General features: G+C 32.6%; 1 protein-coding gene across 1 annotated transcript; it reads left to right on the top strand.

The window, feature by feature from the left end:
• The first annotated feature begins 1,754 nt into the window (after window positions 1–1,754).
• Window positions 1,755–22,026, top strand: LOC127717923 (prolyl 4-hydroxylase subunit alpha-3-like). The gene is made up of 13 exons (XM_052223794.1): window positions 1,755–2,041; window positions 4,451–4,608; window positions 6,221–6,558; window positions 7,065–7,116; window positions 8,970–9,112; window positions 10,849–11,016; window positions 12,657–12,703; window positions 14,943–15,048; window positions 16,447–16,491; window positions 17,750–17,803; window positions 18,328–18,396; window positions 20,243–20,312; window positions 21,781–22,026. Exons 1-13 carry the CDS (start codon window positions 1,854–1,856, stop codon window positions 21,858–21,860), a joined length of 1,518 nt encoding a protein of 505 aa, XP_052079754.1. The 5' UTR covers window positions 1,755–1,853; the 3' UTR covers window positions 21,861–22,026.
• Window positions 22,027–26,471: the final 4,445 nt, after the last annotated feature.

Below are 26,471 nucleotides of genomic sequence, written 5' to 3'. Positions count from 1 at the left end.
TGATGTTGTTTACTTTTTTATTAGATTTTAACCTCCCCCTTTTTTATTCACGATGATCTCAATTCTCGTCCTTTTCTGCTCACGACTAACATAGGGGATATAAATGGCACTATAGTGCATACCAGTACAGGAAAATCACTTGCCTCTACAATAACGGAATGATAGATAACAAAAAATACAAATAAAAACAAAAACATTATTATGGCGGATAAAAGATTTTTGACAGATACCAAAACAGTTCAAAGTGTTTTACTCATTGCTGATGACCATACAATGATCCCAATTGTTCTCATTTTATGGTCCTTTTGTCTGAATGTATAGATGTCTCATTGGCAATTAAACCAAATCGTATTATTTTACTTTACCTGTCCGTATAAAATCATTGCATTCTACACTCAAATATCGGCTGCTGTACTTGATAGAAGATTTCATACAACGCCATCATAAAGAGCACAGGATGACACATCTATGCAAGGTATTAGTATTGCTTTTTAAATTGTCAGGAACGTTATTGAGTAACAGCAGTATAGTTTTAACCGTTATTAATAACATAAAAATAAGAAGATGTGGTATGTATGATTGCAATGAAACACCTCTCCAACAGAGACAAAATAACGTAGAAGTTAGCAACTATAGGTTACCGGCCTTCAACAATATTAAGCCAAACGAAAGATACTTAAAGGATAACGCATAAGCTTGGTAGCTATATATTACATAATGTTACTGTAAAGAACTAGATGGCAAAGTGCCAGCACTTCTTATCAAATTCTTAGTTGAAACATTCTTCCACAAAAATTCTTGTCAACAGCTTCGTTCATGACTCATTCTGCTTATTTTTAAATGTTAATGTTTATTTTATTTTTTTGCGTGAATTTACCAATTTACGTTTCAATTATTCGCTGATTTGTCTATTTACTAATTGTTTTGTTACTTGTGGGTTGGTGTTTTCCTTTCTGTTTTGTATTCGATCATTTTTATGAATTGTTATGACACCAACTTTGAACAAAAGAGAACAAAAAAGCCTTTCAATCGATTTCATGTTAGCTTTGTATTTAGAAATTCATTAAGAAAACGATAATGTTTAATTCAACCCCGCCCCCAAAACAAACAAACAAAAAACAGCTTTGCTATTTATTTTCCAATTTTTTTTTATGAATATATGTAACAGTAAATTTGGTCCAGTAGTAAAATTTGTCCGCCAGACTTTTTTTCCTAGTTAATCAAGTCCATGACCATTATTTTACTAGGAATTTAAGTCCCAGGACAAATTTTCCTAGGAAAATAAGTCCATAGCTAGTAAAATATGTCTGGCACTTATTTTCCTAGGAAAAATTGTCCTAAGACTTGTTTTCTAGTAATTTTTATTATATTTTAAAAATTATTGACATAAATTACTAACATCGGACTAAAAATACTAGTAAATTCTGTAACCATGGACTTTTTATAATAGTAATATGTGTCCGCCCGGATACCAGGACAAATTTATCTCTTACATATACCACTTGTTATTATCAAGAATTGACCAGGTCCCAGTAAATGTCTAATTGTAGATATATACTCAGTCTAGGAATTGTATTACAATTTGGTGTATTTACGTGTATTTATGAACATGTAAAATATGCCACATAACCACGATCGAATACCACGTTAGAATAGATAAACGTGGATTCAGAATTTATCATCTCTCCTTTGTTAGGTAATCGATTATCATTTTTTTAAACCATTGACCGCGCATTTTGTTTGATCAATAACGACACCATATGTTGCACCCTATAGATTGAAAGCATTTACTTTAAATTTCATTATCTTAATTTAAATATTGTCCCCACCGTGTAGTAAATTCTTTTTTAATAATGCGGTTTTACATTTTAATTTTATACTTTGGGTACCAAGCTGTTTATTCGGAACTTTTCACAACTTATGTAAATTTTGAGAGATATTTTCAAATGGAAGAGGAATTAATAGTTCTAACGGATTTAGTTATTCAACAAGAAAGGATTATTCATGGAGAAGACGTTCATAATTTTAATAATATAACACAGTAAGTATTTTAGTTTTCAAAAGAGGCAGATCAGGGGTGGGGAGCGTATGCAGCTACATATAAGGTTAGTTCCCGGACTTTTTACATGTTCTACCCAGAACGTTGCCTAGTTCCCCCCCCCCCCCCCCCAATAATAAGCCAAAGCATATATTTTACACATGATGAAAGTTTGAAAGTCAATAAGAATAAGAATATTTATTATTCCAATCAAAGGCCATTGATCGGCAGCATGACATGTACACACAAAACAATACATTTTGATTTGTAACAGAAAAACATTTTTTTTTACATTAAAATGAAATATTAAAAGTTCAGATATATGTTATCATGAAAGAGCTACATATATTTCTTCATTTTATATAAGTCATATACATTTAATTCCAGACAAGACCAGAACCATAAGATCATTATAATTATCATTGTAATTACATATATTAATTTACATTTCGTCTAACACCTAGGCATTTAATAATATAGTTCCCTAAATATTTTAGGACAGACAAACTTGCATTTGTTAATAACCAAACAAATTTTGCATCATTTGAGAGATATGAAAAATTTGGATAAATACCGTTTATGTTATATTTCTTGAATTTTTATTATAAATCAAATGGTTTCATTGAAATATATTCTGCGCATGCTTGACGTCCTTTTTAATGATAAAAAGAGATTTGTTTCATCATTAATACCAGTTGCATTAGAAAAGAAGTACATTTGTCAAAACAACCATAATATCTTCAATAAATACGGAACTTGATATACTAGTAGCTACATGTACTATCGTAGGAGCAAACTCTTTGAGTGACAATAATTTATTTTGATCACTCGAGAGGGATGAACAATTTATTTTTACAAGCCTCACATTGAGTGAGATGTCAAGAATTTAATTTGGCAATCCTTAAACTTTTGAGAGTTGCAAAGTATAATGATTAAACAATTTTAAATGATAAAACAAGCAATCGCCTAAATGCCAAAATGGTGAAGCATAGGATCTGCGTAAAGAGACGGTTATAATCTGAATGCATTATCTTCATATAATGTCTACATGATTGTAACAGATGTCATATATATAGTAATTTATAAAGAAGATCGATTTGTGAAGACTAGATAATGTTAGATATAACAAACTGCATCATGTTTTTTATTGTATACTACTAGTATTGCAAAATTTATAAACGGATCGCCTTTTGCAACTTAAAAAAGAGGTAGCAATTTTCCCTGAATCTAGATCGCTCAAAGGGTCAAAATCCGAAAGCTGTAAAACATACTGGTATTTGAATATTTAAGAGTCTTTTATAATGCACATTACAATTCAAATATATTCACAAAACCACAGGTACACAGTGCTGTTGAAGTCAGTTGTGATGCAATATTTAAAATTTTACATGTTAACATGTTTTTCCTTAATATATTGCGTCGAAGAATACTTGCATAAACATGATTTTATTTAAATCTCAAAAACAAAACAAAAATAGTTTTACGTCCTATACATTTTAGGTTTGTTAAAGAATGAATTATTTTTTTTATTAAGTTTTGTATCACCACCTGTGACGAACTTTGCTTAGGAGAAACATAGCGGTCCTACATTTAAGCTTTTTTTTTCCGTCGTCGTCTATACATATTATTTAAAATTAAGAAGATGTGGTATGATTGCCAATGAGACAATTCTCCACCAGAGATCAAATGACGTATAAAAGTTAGCACCTATAGATCACCCTACTGCCTCCGACAATGAACATGCAATAGCTTTACTGCATAGCATGCTTAAAAGGCCCGAAAGGACACTTGTTTTGGTTCAGTTAAATGATTTTAGACATCAACAACGTTGTCGACTCGTCATGGAATTTTGCGAAATTTGAACATAGTCTTGTTCATGATCAAGAGACAGCGTCTGTAGCAAAACTTTGCAAGTGTTTTCTCATAACTTTCTGCATTTTACTGATAGATAGATAGATAGACTTGAGTTTCTTTTCTGTTAGGAATGAGATGAAGTCTTGGGTTAAAGATTATAGACAAAACTAACTTTGTCTAACCTTCATAAAATTTTATTTATTCGATGAAGCTTCTTCGTGATTAAGAGATAGAATCTAAAGCAAAGTTTTTTTTATATTTTTGTTATTTCACGTGTTTTACTGAAAGATTGACTTTTTTAGCAGTTGGGTTAATATGAGCAATTCATTTCAGGTAGGCGGTAATGGTAACCATTTCCCCAACTCTCGTATCCGTATAAACTACATATGGGCCGCTGACTCACAAACGTCAAATATTTGTTTTTTTTAGTGAATCGACACATTGAACTAGTGCAATGACGTTTAGAAAATAATGTGTTTAATCCTTATATTGTTTTCAGATGATACTATATTTTAATGGATTTCGAGATGGATTCCTTTAAGTATTTCTTCTTTTTAGTACGATCGACGAAGCGAAATCGATCCACATGCAGCATGTAGATGACATCGAAACATATCTCTCCCATCCTATAAATACATTTCGTCTGTCCAGACGTCTCGCCCAAAATTGGAAACAGATTATTGGACAGATGATGGAGACAGACACATGTGTAAAAGGTAAATATAGATTAATTTTGATTGTTTGTATTTAGACTAAGTGCAACTTTCAGCACTCTTGGCTATTTTATGACTGCGTGGTTTTTTTTATGGAGGGAAAAGCCGGAATACCTGGAGATAATTTCGAGCAATAGTTTTATCATTAACTGTTTGTTACATATAATAAAGTAAGACGTTTTTCTTATAGTAAGTACTGGTTATTGTATGTACGTTTTCCATTTGACTGACCGATGACTGACAGTGAAGGACCTCTCTCTCTATTTGTTCGTGTGATTACCTTAGATTTGATTTTTTTTTACCTAAAATGGAATCGTCTTAAAATGTCTTGTACCAAGTCAGGAATATGGGAGTTGTTATCAAATAGTCCATTTCTATGTATGTTGGCGTTTGTTTTTGTAGCAGTTCAGTGTTTATGTTGTTCTGTTGTTTTCCTATTATAGTTGATGTGTTTCCCCCGGTTTTGGTTTGTGACCCGGATTTGTTTCAGTTAAATCGATTTATGACTATTGAACACCGGTATACTACTGTTGTTTTTATTTAAAGGATTTATCAGACTTGAACATCGGTTAACTACTGTTGCACCTAGGAGCAGTCAGTGGGACAAGGTTACCAATCCATCAGTCATTTGAGGGTCTGGTCGGGATTTCTTCATTTCTTTGTTCTTTATTTTTTAGTCCATTTTTTTCAATTCTTTATATTTTTGTCTCTTTAATCTTCAGGCTTTATATAATTGAGCTGCATCGGATAAAAATCGACCTTATGCAAATGAATATCAATACATCTGTAAACCTATTTCAGGTTAAAAAAATCTCTATGGAAAGTCTGTTACTGTTTGAAAATTGAGTTGTTATTAGAACCCTACAAAACAGACTAAAAGTCATCTTTTATTTCGTATTTAAATATTTCACAATCAATCAAATTCTTATACATGTACATGTATACTTGCACTTTCATAAGGTTGATTTCTATTCGACACAACTCATATTTTTACACCCCATTATCCTCTATTTCTTTATTTTTGGCCCTCTATTCTCTATTTATTTGCCAATTATTCTTTTTTTTTCTTTAAGCCTTATCCAGACCCTTGTTAAGATATGTCCGATGCCTTTCATGACACATATCACCATTAACGTAACGTAATATGTGCAAAATTTCCAATACTTTAAATGGTAGTTTAATTAAAAGCAACATAGACTTTTGAAAAACATTTTTGCTACCAACCAAAAGAAAAAGACGAAAAATTACAGCTTACTTAATAATTCGGTTAGCATGACGTAATTGAAATGACCACACACATGTCAGCATCGTATAAGGTCAATATTGAAAATCGATTTGTAATGAAAATGATTATATTTGCTAAGATAAGAAAAAAAAGCGTATTTAAGAATGCTCACGAAAACAAACTAAAGGTCTTCTATTTGTTGTACATATAACTTTTCTTTTACTTTTTGTTAATTTTTCTTTACTGAATGTGATGTTCAATGAGAACCAATACCTAAATATTATGGTGTTTTTTCACCAAATGATTCTTTATTCTCATTTTAACATTAGATAATAACGAGAAAACACTCTAAATTTGAACTAAATGAGTATTTATTTTGGTTTGTTTTAGCCTTAAGAGTGAAATTACAAAATATGGAGGATAACATCCCAGACGACCAGCAGCTTACAGAAATTGCCAATTCCGTGCTCAATTTAGAACAATTTCACAATATAACCATTGGCGAACTTTTGGTCGGCGAGATAAATGGTCATTTACCTCATGAGCCTTTCACGCTTGGAGATCTTGTGTATATAGCAAAGGCCGCATACGATACTGAACAGTATTACTATACTATTACATGGCTGCGTCACGTGATAGACGAAATTAAACTTCGACGAATTGATGACGTCGATGGCGAATATGCAAAAGCCGCTGTCTATAGTTTACTGGCGTCTGCATACTTCAAAGTAAGTTAAGAGTCTCATATGATACTTAAAATACACTAGCTATATATATGCTTTTTACATATAATAAGCATATGAAGGTATACAAGAAGGGTTTACTTTGGGACGTTAGAATCGAGTCAGTTTTTCGTAGGAATTTGGGATTAGAGCTAGAAACTTGAGATTTGGAAAGGGTATTTTATTTAAAAGGGTTTCTGGTTGACATTTTTTACGATTAAGAATCCTCATTATTGCAAGATGCAATGAATGTTATCGCTAATTCTATTAGAATTATTAATTTTAACGCTAATTCTAAATAAACACAATCCTGTTCTAACTTTATTTGATGTTTTCTTAAAGTTGTGTCTTTTGCTTTTTTCTCATTTTTATGCGGAGAAGATCAAGGTACAACCTTGAAGTCTAGTCATTAACCTAACTTTGAGTTTGTGGGGATATTCACAGAACTTCATTAGTAAAACCCCTTGTTTTGTGGTCGTAATATATATCATTAATTTGGTGCTATTTTCTAGATAGGACATATTAGACCAGCAGCTGAATTAACAGATGAGATTCTATCATTCGGTAAGTTTCTCTATTATCTAGACACAATTAATCCAGGATTGTAAATTCTGGAATTGTCTATACTATGATCACACTATGATATCTGGAGCCACAGGATGCAGAAAATACAAGATGACATAAACGTATTTGACACGGCATTTTTTGTTGCGATACCCATCTTCCGAATGTGTATTGAAAACATTGTAACAATTAATTTTTAAGAGATTTGCTAATTTTGTAAAAGTCCGTTTTACAATCTTTTTTCTTTTGCTAATGACTACTTTCAACTTCGTTCTAAACAATACCTCAATAAATGGTTTCTTAAACAAATAAAATGTACAAAACGAACAACTCATATCAAAATGTGCTAAATACAAATAAAGGAATAAAATAATAACATGACGCTATAAACATGATACACTATATAGTGAACCACATCATTAGATTCGGAAGGGTTGAATTTGAAATTTATCATACGTTTTAATCAGTAAAACTGATTCAGTGCCTTGCTAGAGGCAGGTATCACCTTAGCATTAATGATTTAAAAGGTATTTTAATTCCCATTTTATAAATTATGTCACTGGGCAAAAACAATTATTGTACATAAATCAGGCCGATAGTTTTCTCGTTTGAATTGTTTTACACTTGTCACGTCGTGACCTTTTATAGCGTGCTATGTCGTATGGGTTCTGCTCATTGTTGAAGGCCGTACGATAACCTATAGTTGCTTTCTTCTGCATTATTTAGTCGCTGGGGAGAGTGATACTATCATACCACGTCTTGTTATTTTGATAAAGTTGCATTTTCTTAGACAAAGTTCACCTTAAACGATCTTGGCTCTCCTTTTTAGACGCTTCGAGTTTCGTTTGCTCTAAAGCATTTTATATTTTTGGTTTTTCAAAATTTTTGGATGTAGCACACCTAATGAAAAGTATTCCAGAACACGTGTTGTGTTCACGGTAAACATATTATACTCAGTTTTCCCCGAAAAACGTGTTGTGTTCACGGTAAAAATATTATACACAGTTTTCCCCGAAACACGTGTTGTGTTCACGGTAAACATATTATATACAGTTTTCCCCGATACACGTGTTGTGTTCACGGTAAACATATTATACACAGTTTTCCCCGAAACACGTGTTGTGTTCACGGTAAACATATTATACACAGTTTTCCCCGATACACGTTTTGTGTTCACGGTAAACATATTATACTCAGTTTTTCCCGAAACACGTGTTGAGTTCACGGAAAACATATTATACTCAGTTTTCCCCGAAACCCTTCTGCTCTACTCGTACACTTCAGGCGACAGGAGGTAAGGTTTCGTAAAAAAACAGAAAGTAAGAAAAGGAGTGTATATGAAATCTATGACAAGCATGACATGATAAAAAAGCGTAATTTAATTACTTCAAAAGTTTGATCACCTAATTTTACAATGGATATATTTGAAAAAAAGACATATTAACCGATTTCACGAGTTTTGCAGAATTTACCAAAACCATCGTTAAAAAAGAGGAACATTGCGTGTAGGCAACCATACAGCATAAATCATGACTGAAATGAACTGACTAATCCATAACTCAATAAGTTCCGAACAAAACAATGATTTAAACAAGACTTTAAAAGAACTGATTAAACCATGATTAAAAAAGAACTGGTTGTCGGTATGCTGGTCCCCCTTGCAAACGTATGACTTTCTAAATCGACCTCAACTAGTCTAGTTTTTTTCTCTTGGCAAATATGTTGTCTTGTGGGAACGTCTGTAGGATTTTTGATTGCCCATGGTTATCTCCCTTTCTTCACATAACTTTCGATAAAACTTTCATACATTTTCCGAACATAATAATACATCCTCGTTATATCTATTATTGCAGATCCAGACAACGTTAAAGCACAGAGAAATAAGATATACTTTGACACTGTAGAGCAGACTAATCCTAAAAGTATAACTAAACCGAAACCTTCTGAAAAAGTCAAAAGATTGTTCAACAAAATATGTAACCAAGACGTAAAACAAGTAAGAGAGAAAGTTTATAAAATATGAAAGAAAACAATACGAAAATATCACATTATAAATTTCAATTTCTAGATATACTTTCATCAGGAATGCTCAAAGCCAAATATTTGAAAGCCGATGATGCATAAGTATCTGATAAACTGCGAATAGAACTCACAAAGGCATACTCCTCATTTCTTCATTTGTAATAATATGAAGGAGTCCATGTTTTGATATGGGAAACCCCAAAATCACTTGAATCGAATACCAAACAATAGGTTCATACAATAAAGAAGAAGGTGCACGATGCCAATAAACTGAATCTTCTTTGAGTGTCACTTAAATTCAACCAGTTGTGTATTAAGTATGCTGAAACGAGCGTAATGACCATTATGTCTATCTCTTTAGTTTTTCTAATTTAGTAGTGGATATTTTAACTATCGTGTCATGCATCACACAGATCTACAATGTTCCATCCGGGTATTGATACCGGTTTTGTTTTGTTTCCGGCTTTCTTCAGAATGGTATGTTAGCACTCGTAGGGTGTCACATGTAGAGCAGGATATGCCTACCCTTCCAGAGAATCTGTTATCATCCCTGGTGTTTGGTTGGGTTCGTGTTGTTCGGTCTTTAGTTTTCTGGGTAGTGTTTTGAAGACTGTTGTTTTTCTTATGTCGTTTTTCATTTTTTTTGTAGCCATGGATTTGTCGGTTTCTCTTCGATTTTTAAATTTTGATGTCCCTTTTCTATCTTCCGTCTCGTTTTTATCATGTCGGAATTGCAGAATACTAGTGGGCCTCCTGTTGATGCACCTGATCATGCTTCGCATGGAATTATACCATGGTGACTGTTTTAATTACCATGTTATTTTTCTTTACAGTTGGCATGTTATCATTTGTTATATATTAAGTGCCAATCTGCATAAGAATCAGGCAGTGGTGAAAACATGACAACCAAAAACCATCTCAAGTTGACATTAATTTATGTTCAAATTGTATAAAGGTGCACGAATATAACATTCATTTCCTTTTCCAGTTCTGGTAATTCAAGATGTAATTTGGTTGACATGCATTGAAATTAACAATTAAGAGGAGCTAACTCCATAATTTGCTATCATGATAACCAAAAGTTATCTAGAGATCTCTCAAATTACCAGACAAACAGAAACGAAAGACCTACCATTTCATACCCTGGATAAGGGTAACTCCAAAATAGGATGGTTAGTTTTTTTTTCGGCCATTTTTTGAATTTTTTCTGAATTGCCTGATTCTAACAAAGACTGGCACTTAAAAGCTAACCAAAGAAGAATTTTGAACAAGTGAAGCACTCTTTGATTATTAAAAGTGAATTAAAAGATTCCAAAGGGTATTCTAACTAGAAGAAGTAGAAGACAAAAAGGCAACGTCATGGCAAAAAAAAACACTTAACGACCAAAACAACAAGCAACATTTCACAAAACAAAACATAGTAAAAACTAAAGAACTGAACCAAAACCGTTTGAATAGGCCATACATATTAACTGTTTATTACACGTATTTCATGTCTTAACTCGTCATAATCAGAATCAGATGGAACAACAATACTCTATTACTTCTTTGCTATATACCAATTTTAATGTTCTTTTCTTTTCGCTCTCATTCAATTATTGTTGATCATTCTAAATATGCAACAAGGTACCCGTCATCTTCTCGAAAGATTCAAACATCGTGAATTACTTAAAAACGGAGATGCATTCTCTTTTTAACTTCTCTTTTTAGAAAATATCGAAAGAGAAATGTTTATATTTTCCATTAAGAAATAAAATGTGGTACATGAGGTCGGATATCAAAGCAGAAGTACTGAAGAATAAACCTCTTATTATATATTTCCACGATCTGATAGACAATAAAACAGCAAATGCTTTGAGATACATGGGTTACGAAACGGTAAGTGTGTTAATGAAAAATACATGTGTTGAAGATTGACTTTATAATCATTGTTTTATTTAGCTAGAATTCATCCCATTAAAAAACCAACAAAGATAAAAACAAAACAACACACGCGTACACTCAAAGTAAAATCCTTTCTCTACTATTTGTACATATACTATAATACGTTTCCAAATCGAATTGAACTTTTAGTTTTTTAAATGACGATAACAATATCACCAACACGGACACTTGGCTCAGTAGCTTCCTTGTCAATGTATGCAGCAGCGCTTTTATCTTTAAGGAAATCCGTCATATAAACGAGATGGGGTACATTTCAATGACACAACAAACTACACTAAACATCCAGAGGTAAACACACAGTCATGTCTATATAATAAACTAAGCTCTAAAACAAGGGCGAAAGACACCAAAGTGATATTCAAACTCATAAGTCAAAAAACAAACAGACAATACCAAAAAACAAAAAACAAAAACGATCAACAGACAAAAGCTCTAAAAGAGAGGCGAACGATACCAAAGTAATATTCAAACTCATAAGTCAAAAACAAACTGACAATGCCAAAAACGAAAAAAACGATCAAAAGACAAACAACAGTATACAAAACACAAGATAGAAAACTAAAGTCTGAGCAACACACATCCCACCAAAACCCGGAGAGATCGCAGGTGCTCCGGAAGGGTGGGCAGATCCTGCTCCACACGTGACGCCGATCGTGCTGCTCATGTAAATACAAACCTGGTGTTTACTCTTATTCGGTAGGTCACCGGGTTAAAGGACGGGGTTGCACTGTATTCCTGTCACGTAGTGTTGTCATTTTAGCGGTATTTTTAACATTGCCATATAAGTGTGAGGTTTGGCCAATCATATAACCAGGTTCAAACCACAATTTTTTCTTAATATGTCCTGCATCAAGTCAGGAATATGGCAGTTGTTATCAAATAGTCCGTTTATATATATGTATGCTGGCGTTTGTTTTTGTTGCAGTTCAGTGTTTCTGTTGTTCCGTTGTTTTCCTCTTATAGTTGATTTGTTTCCCTCGGTTTAAGTTTGTAACCCGGATTTGTTTTCGCTTGATCTATTTATGACTTTTGAACAGCCGTATACTACTGTTGCCTTTATTTACCAATGTTCAAATTTCATAAATTGATTAAGAAGATACACATCAAGATGAAAAAATCCTGAGGGAATCGCATGAACTCCCAAAAGAGCGATATTAAATGCGTCGACAGGGTAAGAGTCTCCTGCTATACACGAATCACCCGCCATGCGAATACACACTCAGTTCAATTTGACAAAAGCGTGAAATGGACACAATCGACAAAATTCCGATCAGACGACTATTCTAGTATCTAAATAAAACGTATCAGCCAACTAATAAAGCATACTTTCGCAGATCTTCATTTAATACAAAGCTTTATTAATGACAAACTCTTATGTTAAAGGACATTTTTAAAATTACATTATGTACAAATGAGGATCTTTAAAAAGAGAAAAAAATATGCCAAGTTAGCAACAGAAATAATCCAATAAAAACAGACAAAACCATGGCAAAAAAAAAATCGACGAAAAGACAAACAACGATAACAAAATACAAGACAGAAAACCAAAGACATCTTCTGATACTTTTTTTTAGTTAATGAACAGTACCAGTCGATACAGATACAGTTATCCTAGACAAAGGTAATTTCCTTGATAAGTTTCAAGTAAGACACCAGTAAGCAGCTAAAATATAACATTTATAAATGATGATATGTGGATTAAATGATTAAAAAAACGACAAAAGTCATATTTGAAACCAATATTCATTGACTTTAATAGTCTCAGAAGAATACAAAATCTGTTTCATGTTGAAACATAATAAAATTCGATTTGCTTTTTAGAATGTTCGCCTGGATCTTCCTCTTTCTCAAAGTTTAAACGACCATTAAGCGACTTTAAGTCTCAACTAAAAAAAAAAAATTCAATAAGTGATTAAGACGACATTGTTGTCAGATCGATAAATGCTTAACATCCTTTTAACTCTTTAAAACATTTTTGAAACCTCAATCGAGCTAATGTAGCCCAATTAAGCTATGTAAGCACAATATTAAATGTATTTATATTAAACATGTTGAAATGTACTCGAGTTAACCGAGATTTTAAGTCAATCATGTTCGACTTATAATAGAAAGAAATACAATGATCAACCCGGAATTTTACCGAGACTGACAAAATACCTCGAAATTTCCGAGTTACATCACAACCGAGTTCGAAGTTTTATAATATTCAACATAATAATGCACCAGCCTATCTTTGCAATTTAATTCCACCAACAATCCAAAGTACAGCTGTTTACCCCTTACGTAATGGGAATGATATAATATACCCTTTTTGTAGACTTTCATTGACCCAAGAATCCTTCATACCTTCAACTATACGACTGTGGAATAACCTTAATGTGCTGACCCGCAACATTGACTCTTTAGGTAAATTCAAAACTGAATTCAAAAATCTTAAACTGAATTCAAAAGCCCAAGTACCCAAACATTATAAATTTGGCAATCGTAAACTCAACATCATTTTGACTCAACTTAGATGCTCAGCCTCGTTTTTGAATTATGATCTTAACAGAGTTAATATAATTTCAGATCCGTCTTGTAGCTGTGGTGCTAAGCGTGAAGATTCATTTCACTTCTTTTTTGAATGTCCTAATTATACGAATATAAGAATCAAACTATCTAATAATCTGAACTGGTTACCAGAGAACTCTCTACTAAATTTGAACATCTTAACCTCCGGTGATTCGCCATTAACTAGTGATGAAAATGAAAGAATTGTAAGAATGTATATGAGTTTATTAAAGAGTCAAAGAGGTTTCTAATTGTGTAATACAGCACACTAAAGTGCATATACATGTATATTGTGTACAACCATCATCACACATCATCTTTTACATATCCAATATATACAATGTATTGTTTGCATGCATGCTTTGTAAAAAATTCTATTGTTATAAATTGTTCATGGGAGAAGACTTCATAAGTTTGATTAACTTGTGTCTCATCCCTTTTGCATATTTAAGCAAATAAGATATGTTTAAACTAAACCGAGTTCGACACAACAGTCCCAACCAAGTACACATCGGACCATCCTTGGACTGTTCGGCAAAATAAACTGCTTACTAACTATTATTATTGAAATCATCAAAGATACCAGGCTCTAATTTTGTTTGCCAGACGCGCGTTCCGTCTACAAAAGACAGTGACGCACGAATCAAAATAGTTAAATGTCCAAATGAAGTACAAAGTTTAAGAGCATTGAGAACTCAAAATTAAAACGCTTCTCTTGAATATTATTTTTTTGTATGTATTTAAGAAACAACCTCATTTAAACAAGTTTGAGAAGAATTTATCAAATGTTTGAATTCTTATTTTTTCCATTGTTTATTATCATAATTAATATTTCTCTTGAATATTATTTTTTGCATGTTTTTAAGAAACAACTTTATTTAAACAAGTTTGAGAAGAATTTCTTAAGTGTTTGACCTCTCGTTTGTTTCATTGTTTATTATAATATTTTATAACCATTTTATTTAGCTGAAATGTAATCAAATTTAAAAGGGAAGAAGATGCAAAACGAAAATCAAAAACATGCATTGAAACAAAATCACAAACAACAATCAACACACGCTACACAGAACATTCAATACTAAACAACACAAACCCCGACAAAAACTGGGTTGAATTCAGATCCGTAAGGGTCAAGAGTTTCTGCTCAACTATTAAATCCTTCGTGTAACCCCTGATAAAACAAGTTGATTGACGTCATCAGGTGGTTATACAGTAAAATACTTGATTTAATGGTTTTACTCGTATAGTAGGCATCCACTGAATAACAAAAACAATAATTTGTATAAAATGTATACCTTAATTAATTACAGTTCAATTGTTTATGACAACACCAACTGGGGTTGGGTTCAGAAACTGAAAGAAAAATTCTACAGCATGGATATCAGTAACAAGCTGGTCACAAAGTCAAAGTTCAATGTAAGTCTAATCTTTACAACGGATATAAAATTAGAACAACACTGTATGTTTTGAGCGTCTGAAACGCAATCGAATAAACTGGAATGCTGAAACCCCGAAATTTAAAAGCCAAGCCAAGCCATTCATTGTCAAATATGACATTTTCATGAAATAGCTCAAATGAAATTTCTGCACTTAAATGATCAGACTAGTATATATCAATATAAGAACTCATTTCAAACAAAACACAGATTTATTTACGACATTCATTCATAAATGACACATATTTTATCATAAATCGGAGGCAAATCTCATCTCATTTATCAATTCAAAACATAAAAATCAAGGTAATAAAAACAAATTGAGGTAAAATCAAGAAAAGACAAGATCAGTTTTGTCCGCAATGCGAATATTAACTCAGGCAAAATGTCACAATAGAGTTATAGGACACAAACTGTACATTTACATCAGATAGCAATTCTTGTATTTAAAAATCAAAATGTCGCTTGTGAGTTGAGACATAGACACATCGCATTAGTCCACCAATTCGTTATGATGACTGTAAAACTTAATTAGTGTCGATTTCTGTAGTTTTTTCATTATAACGCAGTTTTTGATCAGGAGCATACCCCTGTTTTTATATAAAGTCTTCATAATGTGAACATGAACAGCATAATATACTAATTGAGATATGTTAAAATGATATGCAATATATCGGGCATAGGGTATATTACCGCTGAGAAGTGGGAAGTTGACAACGAGAAAACTGAGATGGCCACTTTTGTCAAAAATTCTAGTATGCAGTCGTCTGTATCGAGGAAAAGACCAAGAGATGAAGCATATGTAGCAGACCTTGTAGTTTCAGAAGCATCCTTAATTTCAAGTTCGCAGGGGTACATGAGATGCAAGCACTCACTGAACTATGGGTTATCAAATCATCAATCTAAATCGAGTGGAATAAAAAAACTTGTTAAGATGCTTTGTTTTGTCTTTGGATGTTTCATGTGAGAACAAAAACAAGTAGTTTAAAATACTTTTAAGGAATAACTTTGGGACACATAGATGAAATATGCATCTATATATAAACCCGCTGCATTTGTTTGCACCTGTCCTAAGTCAGGAATCTGATGTTCAGTAGTTGTCGTTTGTTGATGTGGTTCATAAGTGTTTCTCGTTTCTCGTTTTTTATATAGATTAGACCGTTGGTTTTCCCGTTTGAATGGTTTTACACTAGTAATTTTTTGGGGCCCTTTATAGCTTACTGTTCGGTGTGAGCCAAGGCTCCGTGTTGAAGACCGTACTGTGACCTATAATGGTTTACTTTTATAAATTTTGACTTGGATGGAGAGTTGTCTCATTGGCACTCATACCACATCTTCTTATATCTATCTAATGTAATTTTCTACTTCTTAAACATAGGTAATGAATATTGGCTTGGAAGGGTCTATCAGGAAACCACAAAAGGTAAGATATTACTTCATTTGTTGCCTGAATAATATAAGTACATCTTTAGTTGTTCGATTGCACAAATGCGAAATTGCAAAATCATATAAAACAGATATTACAAGAATCAAATGTTTCAAGGTTGGTCAGAAATTTAACTGCCAGCTAAATTTTTGAAATATCTAGTTCCATAACAAAACAGAGTTACTTTTGAACCTTGGTGGATAGCTGTCTCATTGGCAATCATACCTGTGACATTTCCTTATTTTTATATTGTTATTTTGCTAAATGACATTATATAACTACATTTACTATAAAAGGTTTATCACATTTGTTTTGGTTAGTATGAAATTAGCTCTAAAGTTTTCACTCAGATGTTATCTTTTAAGATCAATTCCACCAAAGTGTATACCTTTAATTCTTACGCTTTCGATATGTTTTTTCCAAATTTAACTTGACGGTGAACTTCACTACTAAAACATAAAGATAGCTGTCCATTTACACTCCTTAATTTGTTATAGAATAGCTTGTCCAAGAACTTCAAATATATCAAAATATTCAACGAGTGACCAATAAACATATCAATTCATGAATGGTCATAGTTCATGAGTTGATTATAAGTTTTGTTCGGTCACGAGGTGATAACATTTTTCGATATTCAATACTTTGATTAGTTTTTCTTTTTGTTACGTAGTCATGGTCCTTTCAGTGGAAATAAATCAGAAAATAAAATATATACTATACAATCTTAAACGAATTTATTGATAATCACCTGTTACATAAACCCTAAATTCCGAGGAAGGCAAGATAGGGGTTCTCCGTATGATTACACAATCTCATTTGTCGGGAAAATTCAATCGAAAACATTTCCATTATGAATAATCATTTACTATCTATATATCTATACGTCACACCATATATAATAATATAGACAAAGTATTCATTTATATTTATACAGAATTTTTTTTTATATCAACTACCTGTTTTCTACGCAATTTCGTTTTTAATCAATTTTTTCCTCTCGATCCTATGTTTTCCTAATTACTATTTCACCTCGATAAAAATAGTAATTAACAAACCATAGGAATGGAAAACGTTGTCATAAAATACGAAATTGTTTTTGCAAATAATTAGCTTATATATACAAAATTCGAATGATCTTTTTCTACGTGCTACATGTACTCGTTATAAATAGTATTTGAAAGAAAGAGTGTAGTTCATTCATAAAAAAAAGCATTTGTATTTTGTTTTTCTAAAAGGAGTTTTTGTTATTTTACAGAATATTTATCCTTATCCACTTGGGTCTTTGGTAGTGGGATCGTTTATAGTTTCGGTGAGTACTTAAAATAAAAATAAGACGTGGTGATATCGACAATGAGACAACTATAAAAAAAATATGTGTCAAGACAGACAAACAGGAAGAATAAAACAAACAACTATACACATATTACTCAAGCAACTCAGCAACATGAAACCTGCGTATTATCAAAGGGGTCGTCCACCAAATTCACCAAAATGGTTATTATTCATGCCTTACTTAAATCATGTATTCATCTATATATATAAGGTTTTATCGTTAGCGCTCGAATCAAAACAGTTGGAATTCCAAATCAAATATGAAATTAAAGAACAGTATGGTTTTTTTTAACAAGAGATTTTCACTTTCTAGTGAACCAACAAGTTTTGTTCCATCGCCATTACTAATGCATTGCACGTTCGTCTAATTTCTTTTTTTATAAAATTAAGTATTAGTATGTTGCTTTTAATGATACCTCCAACGTGTGGATTAATCTAATTACTTTATAACATATCTTATGAGTATAAAAACTTTTGTTTATTTTTCATTACATTGTACAGCTGTCAGAGAGAACCTTAGGAGGGGATCTGGTCTTTCCTCTAGCTAACACTAAAGTATCGATAAATAAGGTTGGTAATTTATATTGGATATTTCCTTTTTAATACATTCATCGTATATATGGTAATCAAAAATGGCAATATCATATACATAAGAAGTGAAATGACTCAAAAAGACAACCAAATATGATCTGTCACATGAAGCACACAAAAACCTTGACCAGAAAAGAAAAACCAACAAAAAGACAAAGCTCTGTTTCCTTTTAAAAGTGTACGGATCCTGCTTTGATATGGTTATCAGTTATATCATGTCCTTGTCACAGATAAAATGAGATATTTCTCTTTTCCTCGGTTTTGACATCACCGAATGAGACTGATATCATACTTTTACTTGCATGATTCAGACGACGAGTGCAACATATAGACCAGGAATTGCTTATACTTCCGGATCACCTGATTTCACTTAAATGTTCTTTAATATCCTTCGCCTCCCTTTTTTCATCCCGTTTTTTTGGTGTGGTTCGTGTTGCGTAATCACTAGTTTTCTATGTCATTTGTTGGTATTGTGTGTCTTTTCGTCGTTTTTCTCTTTGGCCAATATATTGTTTATATTGTCCACTTTGTACCTTCTTTGTATAGACCTTCTCCATATTGGTGACGACTTTGATATTCCGTAATGGCGGACAAATAGCAATCAGGTTTATTCAGTACATAATAAAGGAGGTACCAAAAATATTTTGGTATATTATAATGACCAAAAGCATCATGATCAGAAGAAACAATTTAATCAACATGGTACAAAGAACTGAACAGAAATACGAGATGCACATGATTAACCAACGACAATCAAACAGGTTCTACGGCAATGTATTCAGTTTCTACTCTAATCCGGTAACACTATTAAACATGGTTTAAGGTAGCAATATACAGTTTTGGAAAAAAAAATAAAATTTATCCTCATAAATTGCACCATCCCCTTTTCTTTGATTTCTTACTAATTAAGCTTAATGTTTGTGTCATATATGTGCATATGTATGTAATCAGTATCTTCCATAGATTTGATATCCAGTAGTTGAAATGGTTAAAGTTAATTTCTTTTTGGTGTATCCATGGCAACAACTCGCATATGTTTGCTATAAAATAGTTCAAAAAGGGGTAAATATGTCAAATATTTCCACAAAAATTTGGCCAAAATTAGAATTTCAATCCCTTGGAGTGTTACCTTTTCTGAGACTGTTTACATATATCTATCCAGAGATCAAATAAAAAGCATATGTCTTTCGTCTCATTTTTTTGTAAAATTGCGTCAAAAAGTTCGTGTGACAAAAAAGTGTTTGTAAACATCACAATAATTTCTGGACCTATGGTGGGTCTGGCTATGACAAAAATGACAGCCAAACAAAAAATAGCCCATAAAACATGTAAATAATGATATTGATGTTCTTATGAACCCACTTTGAAGGCCTAATTAGTTATCATCTGTCTAAAAATGAATTTTATTGCACAATAACTTTCATATTTGAAAAATCCACCGTGGCCAAAATGCGAAACCATACGCATAACTGTTTATTGCTACCTAAAGATATCATGGATATAGACACTTGTCTGCAATGAGTCAATAATAGTTTTTGATAACATTCTATATTATGAGATTGTGACTGAAAGCAGCCAATTTTTTTTTTATTTTGATATCGGGGGGAGAAATCAGTAAAAAGACGATTACTTAGTACTTTATGTTATCTAAATTGGTGTGTATGGTAATTGATAATCGTTTAGATTGACATGACTTTGATTATTTACAATTCTATGTGTGATTGTTAAAACTGATACTCACAGAATTAATTACATATGGTATCCATATCGACGAATTTAATACATATCTTTCCAAAAACATATTTTGATACTATATCCGTTCTAGGGAGACGGTTTGTTTTATGAAGAAACCACGCTTCTTACAATGTGTCCAGTGGCTTATGGTAGTCAGTGGTGTAAGTATTTTTATCTTCCTATTTTACCTATATTAATAAAAAAAGTATAACAAAAATACCGAACTCCAAGGCAAATTCAAAAAAGGGAGAAGTCCAATAATTTATGGTCGTTTTTGTCATCAGAGAAATAATTTGTAAACGAACAAAAGACGTGAAACTTTTGCTGGTATGAATAAAGGCAACAATAGTATACCGCTTTCCAAAAGTCATAAATCGATTGAGAGAAAACAAATTCGGGTTACAATCTAAAAACCGAGGGACACACATCGACTTTAAGAGGAAAACAACGGAACAACAGAAACACTGAAGTGCAACACAAACAAACGCCAACATACATAGAAACGAACTATTAGATAGCAACTGCCATATTCCTGACTTGGTACTGGACATTTTAAGAAAAAATGGTGGGTTGAGCCTGGTTTTATGACAATGGAAATCGCATGAACAAACATTAAAAAAAAGTGTTGCCACAAAAATCAGTGGTATAAATCATCGTGCTGATACAAAAGAGAGGCGGAAGTTAACAAAGGGATATTTAAACTCATACGTTGACGACAAACTGACCACGCTATGGCAAAAAAACCAAAAACAGATCAAACAACAGTATACAAATCACTACAAAGACAAACAACAGTATACAAATCACTACAAAGACAACTTAAAATTGAGCAACAAGAAACACACAAAAAACCGAGGGTTATCTTAAGTAATTTGAAAAATAAATTCGATGTTATAAACAGTCTTCAGTTTGTCCCTCTAGCAAACCATCTGGCATCGTCCTCGATAATTGTGTTAAAATGAAATTTCATTAATCGGTGTTTATGTATACTGACGTTATTTCGTACGATTGGCCATAAACATTTGATTGTTTGCACTGTTAGCACACCTGATGTTAATGCGTAGAGTTAATGTAGAATATAGATTATTTTAGACAAGCATGTCCAATAACGATCAATCTTCCCTCTACAAAGTAGTACACGTGTATTTTAAAGGTTTCAATTCAAACAGTTTTGAAGCTGAAAAGTGTTCCTTGTTTGCACAAATATGTAGTGTATGCCAATCATTACATAATTGTTGTTAAAGAGTAGGAACACTTATTTAAATGTTTCATTATATTGTTTTGGTTTTTATAAATCGTTTAATCTTTCGGCTTTCCAGATGAAGGTAAATCCAAAGAAGCGCTTTGGACGCTTGCATTCTATAAAGTGTTGATTATATTGAGGACTATCAGAGTGACCCTTAGTGAGGAACTGGTCTTGCATCTTGCTAACCTAAAACTAAAGTAACATTTTTAGTTGTAGAATTACAAGAAGTGTTTTTTTTAACTCCCATAGTTCGGGAATTCGAACCGGTAAGTATTTCTTGAAATCTGGATTTCCATACCTTTACGAATATATTTGTAGTTTAACTTGATTTATTGACAAAGTATTGTACATCTGTGACACAATAACAATTTTTGTTCTTTCAGATGGATTTCAGTATTTATACCAAGTACCATACTCGCATAAAATATGTCCGCCTAAAAGACACGTCAGAAAGGGATATTAGTAGAAAATCTTTTAAAAATTTGATCGTAAGGAAATTCTAGTGTATCATTTATAGCATCTACAGATGAATTCAATAATAAGAGATGCATTTTATGATAGTTATTTTAGTCCCGTTTCTACAACTTGTTGTATGAACACAAGTTACCATATTAAAAGTATTACTGAAATGATTGTTATTATTTATTATCATTTCACCTTAGAGAAAATGCTTGACAGTAATTTGATATATTACCTGAAACAAAGACCAGACCTATAATAATAAATCATGCAGGTTTTCTAACTTAGCATTAAATGATGATGTGGTTAGTCGTAATTCAAGTGAAATGTATTAAACTTTGAAAAAAACCCAACTCTATTTTGTATCAACATTTAACATTTCATACAATGATTAAATCAAGGTAATTGTGACTGGAATATAGAAATATGTCCTTTTTGGTCTTCTACCGACAGGCAGTCAAACCCTTACCATAGTGAGGCATCCGTTTTGCAGCGCGGGATGTATAAAATTCGCAGCCAATTCTTGTCGGAATTGAGAAGTTAAATCCGATGCCTCGTGCTGAAATAGTGCCACGCTCTCTGCACGTTAAACAGGATCGCAATAACTTTTTTCAGGGGTCTGTGAGTTGCCTGTTGTATGGTTTAATGTCTGCCCATATCCAACATATCATTGTTTTCTAGTTCATCTTACCCGCCCTTTATCTTGTTATGCCCTTACAGCAGGTCCGACCTGTTGTATTTATTAGTTCTCATCCTGAATATGCATGAAATATTTGCCACTGGACATAAAGCAAATAACAATCAATCAATCATAACATGGTTTCCATTATAGATGGTTGCGACTTATAAAGTTCTTTAATTTTACTATCAGATATACAAGTATTGATGATATTTGGTTACTCAATAAACCACGTTTAAGTGAATGCTTGTATCTCGTGTATCCCAGTGAAAAAACAAGAATGTGTCCATAGTACACGGATGCCCCACTCGCACTATCATTTTCTATGTTCAGTGGACCGTGAAATTGGGGTCAATACTCTAATTTGGCATAAAAATAAGAAAGATCATATCATAGGGAACATGTGAACTAAGTTTCAAGTTGATTGGACTTCAACTTCATCAAAAACTATCTTGACCAAAAACTTAAACCTGAAGCGGGACAGACGGTCGAACGGACGGACGGACAAACGAACGGACGCACATACCGAAAAACATAATGCTCCTGTACCATCGTAGGTGGGGCATAATAACGATATAAAAGACAAAGAATTAAACAGGAACATGAACCAATTAAGAGGGATAAACAAACAAAGTAAAAGATATAATGATAATAAGTTATCAAGGAAAGCATCCGGAGTCACATACAACACCTTTCGTGAGAGGTACTTAACTTATCTGGTAGAGACAACCAGTTATAAGGAGATAGCAATAAAACTGTGTTTTGATAAATAGAAAGATAATATCATAGGGAACATGCGTTCTAAAATTCAAGGTGAATGGACTTCAACTTCACCAAAAACTACCTTGACCAAAAACTTTAACCTGAAGCGGGACTGACGGACGGACGAACGGATTGACAAACAAACGGACGCACAGACCAGAAAAAAATATGCCCCTACTACTATCGTAGGTGAGGCATTAAAAAAATAAAACGGTACCGATTTCAATGCTCCAACTGCGCATGTCGATTGATCCATACACATTAGTATACGCCTACCTTGTTAACACACCTGTTCGTGCTTCTTTCGAAGTTCCCTCAAATTATGTTCACCTTAATTTGTATGTTTTTAATGGATTTATGAAATTTGAACAACGGTAAACTAATGTTGCCTTTCGTTTATATAATATGTATAATAGTATGAATTTAAAACTCTCTGTACCATAGCATGGTCATTATGTAGAACGTTATACCGTACTTTCCTCCATTTATTGTGTGTCTTAATACATATTATAACCGTATGGATACTATATATACCGTACCCTCAAGAATTAAATTTATAATAAAGATATAAAAAAATGTTCTCCTTTGATAATTCATTTGTTTATGTTCAAAACCTAACATAGTGTTTGTTCTTGTAAATGAATACTCCAAAACCTACTCTTATGAATAAACACCCACCTTCGGGCGTTTCTGTATCATTTATAAGAATCTAAAGTTGAGGAACATTATCATACATTAAATTCGTGGCGTTAAATGTCTACGCATTTGACAAAACCAAACGCAAAGAAAAGGCGTATTTTATTGGTGATCTTCAACTTACAGTGAATCATCGTTTGAAAGATGACAGCAGTCAACCGATGAACTAAATTCACGAATTCATCAGAAAGATGTCAACCAAGAGAAAAAATCGTGGAGAATCAAAGGCACTCAAAATGGAGACAATGCAATGACATCATATCATTGGTTGATTTCAGCTATTTAGAACGTTCTTTCTTTGACACTCGAGGCCTAATCTAAAGAGGTATGAATCAGTTGGTAGTCTTAAAGCACGGTGTATGATCTTGATATCGAGATCTAGAAATAAAGGAAAGAACTTTTTCATTAGTTTAGCTTTTGAATTTTGGAAAAACAGGAGTTCAAAACCTTCATTGTTGTTATTGCGTAGCAGCAATACAAAGTATTATTTTCATTATTTAGTGACGTTTGGAAATGAATAAATAAACTTATTGATAAAGATATGAATCAGTTGGGGGTTTGAATTCTTTAAGCATAGTGTATGATCTTTATATTTTATCGAAAGCAGTAATAAACGAATGGACCTTTTCATTTAATTGTGTTTTTGAATTCTGCTTCATTTCTGAAAACATGAAATCAAACCCTTCAAAGGCAAACTTTGCTCGAAGAATATACAACTTGAAAACTGTTTATTACAATTACAAAATAAATTAACTGGAAATTTGTATCCAAATAACCTCATCATAGATACCAGGATTAAAACTTTATACGCCAGACGCGCGTGTGATGACACCGAGTTCAATTGGTTTATATTTCCTTATTACTGACATTTACCTAGACAGAACTACTTTTTATATAACTAGTGCCACTTTTTATTTACTAGTAGCTCTTCGTGCAACATCATGCAATAATTTCCTATCATGAATCAGTTCAATGTCCTAATATGATTCATATAATGACTGCTATAAATAAATATCAAAAGTCAGGTTTCATCGGAGAAAAAAATTCAACCAGACTAAATTTATTGTACTACGCACGTTGTCAAAAATTTCATGTTACACTTGTCAGTTTATATATATATATACACACATATAATTGAATAAGTAATTTGCATAAACTTATATATGACAATGTTGACACTTGTTTTGTCCTTGTCGTGTACAAAACTTGAAAAGATTATATTGAAATAAGATATGGTTTAGTAAAGCATATTTGATGAGTTTGGCGGATTGATACTTCAACAGACTGGCCGACTTATTTTGACCTCAAATGAAGCAATTTTCATGCACAACTCATACCAAAATGTTTTTAATTTCACTTTCAGATGTATTCATGATGCTCTGTCACTCAACATCTTATATTGCAGTGAGTGTTTGCATCTCATATATCACAGTAAACTTGGGATTAGGGCTTCTATCGAATCTACAAGATATACTTTATATCTCGCTCTATTCCTTGATACTGACCTAAATTGACGACTTCAAACTAGAATATATGACAAACGTGACGATTTCAACTTTCCATTTATAAGCAATAGCATACACTCTGTGTGATAAATGCTTATCAGAAGACGCTTATCCTCTCGACACGTTTTTTGGACTTCATGCGAATTTCTCAGTTTTTTATTATTACCTTGATTTTTCTGAATAGTATAAAGAGATTTAAGCGTCGGTAAACTACTGTTGCCAAAATTTAGTACAACATCGTTTGTCTTGTAGTCCGGGGTGTGGATGGTCGTAGAGGATGGTAAAGGTTTATTTTCGTGCAACGTGTTTTTCCAATTTATTTCACGTGCAGCCGTGAAAAAGGTTCGTTATTCACCGTGTTTCGTGAAATCGGTAAAAAGATCAACGTGCAAGAAATTTTTAATTGTTCGTTCATCGTGAAATGGCAATTTTATTTCGCGTTCTTCCGTGCAGATACCCCCCTTTACGCCCCTCTTTGTAGGATATACCCTGTCATTTTCGAGAGAAAACAAAACTTTATAATTGGTTTAAATCTATTCACCAATGAGGACGCTGAGGACACCTTTAGTTGTATTTATTTTTGGTTTATAGATTTCTCATTTACAATCATACCACATCATGTGTCTTAAGAGGATAATGTTTATAGGGTGGTATGTCCACATAACTGATACTGTGTGGGCTATATATATAAAAAAAATTGATATGCTTGCCAATGAGACAACTATAAGCCGAAGAAAAAGTTCACGGTATTGCTATCAACAATGATCTAAACCGAAACCGTGTTTTGAACCAATATGAAACAATACAACATAGAAACGTAACGGTATGATTTAATTCTGTTATCAAAACCGACTGATTTTGTTGGTCTAGTACACAGCATGGTATTTTTATATCACTATGTTATCTATGGTATAGTCCTGAATATGACTGTAAAGAGAGGTGAAAGATATCAAAAGGACATTCAAACTCATAA

This window comes from Mytilus californianus, unplaced genomic scaffold (assembly GCF_021869535.1).
Source record: "Mytilus californianus isolate M0D057914Y unplaced genomic scaffold, xbMytCali1.0.p SCAF_10, whole genome shotgun sequence".
In the NCBI taxonomy this organism is placed as follows: Eukaryota; Metazoa; Mollusca; class Bivalvia; order Mytilida; family Mytilidae; genus Mytilus; species Mytilus californianus.
Note: the sequence above shows the minus strand (reverse complement) of the source record. Positions and strands in the feature narration are given on the sequence as shown.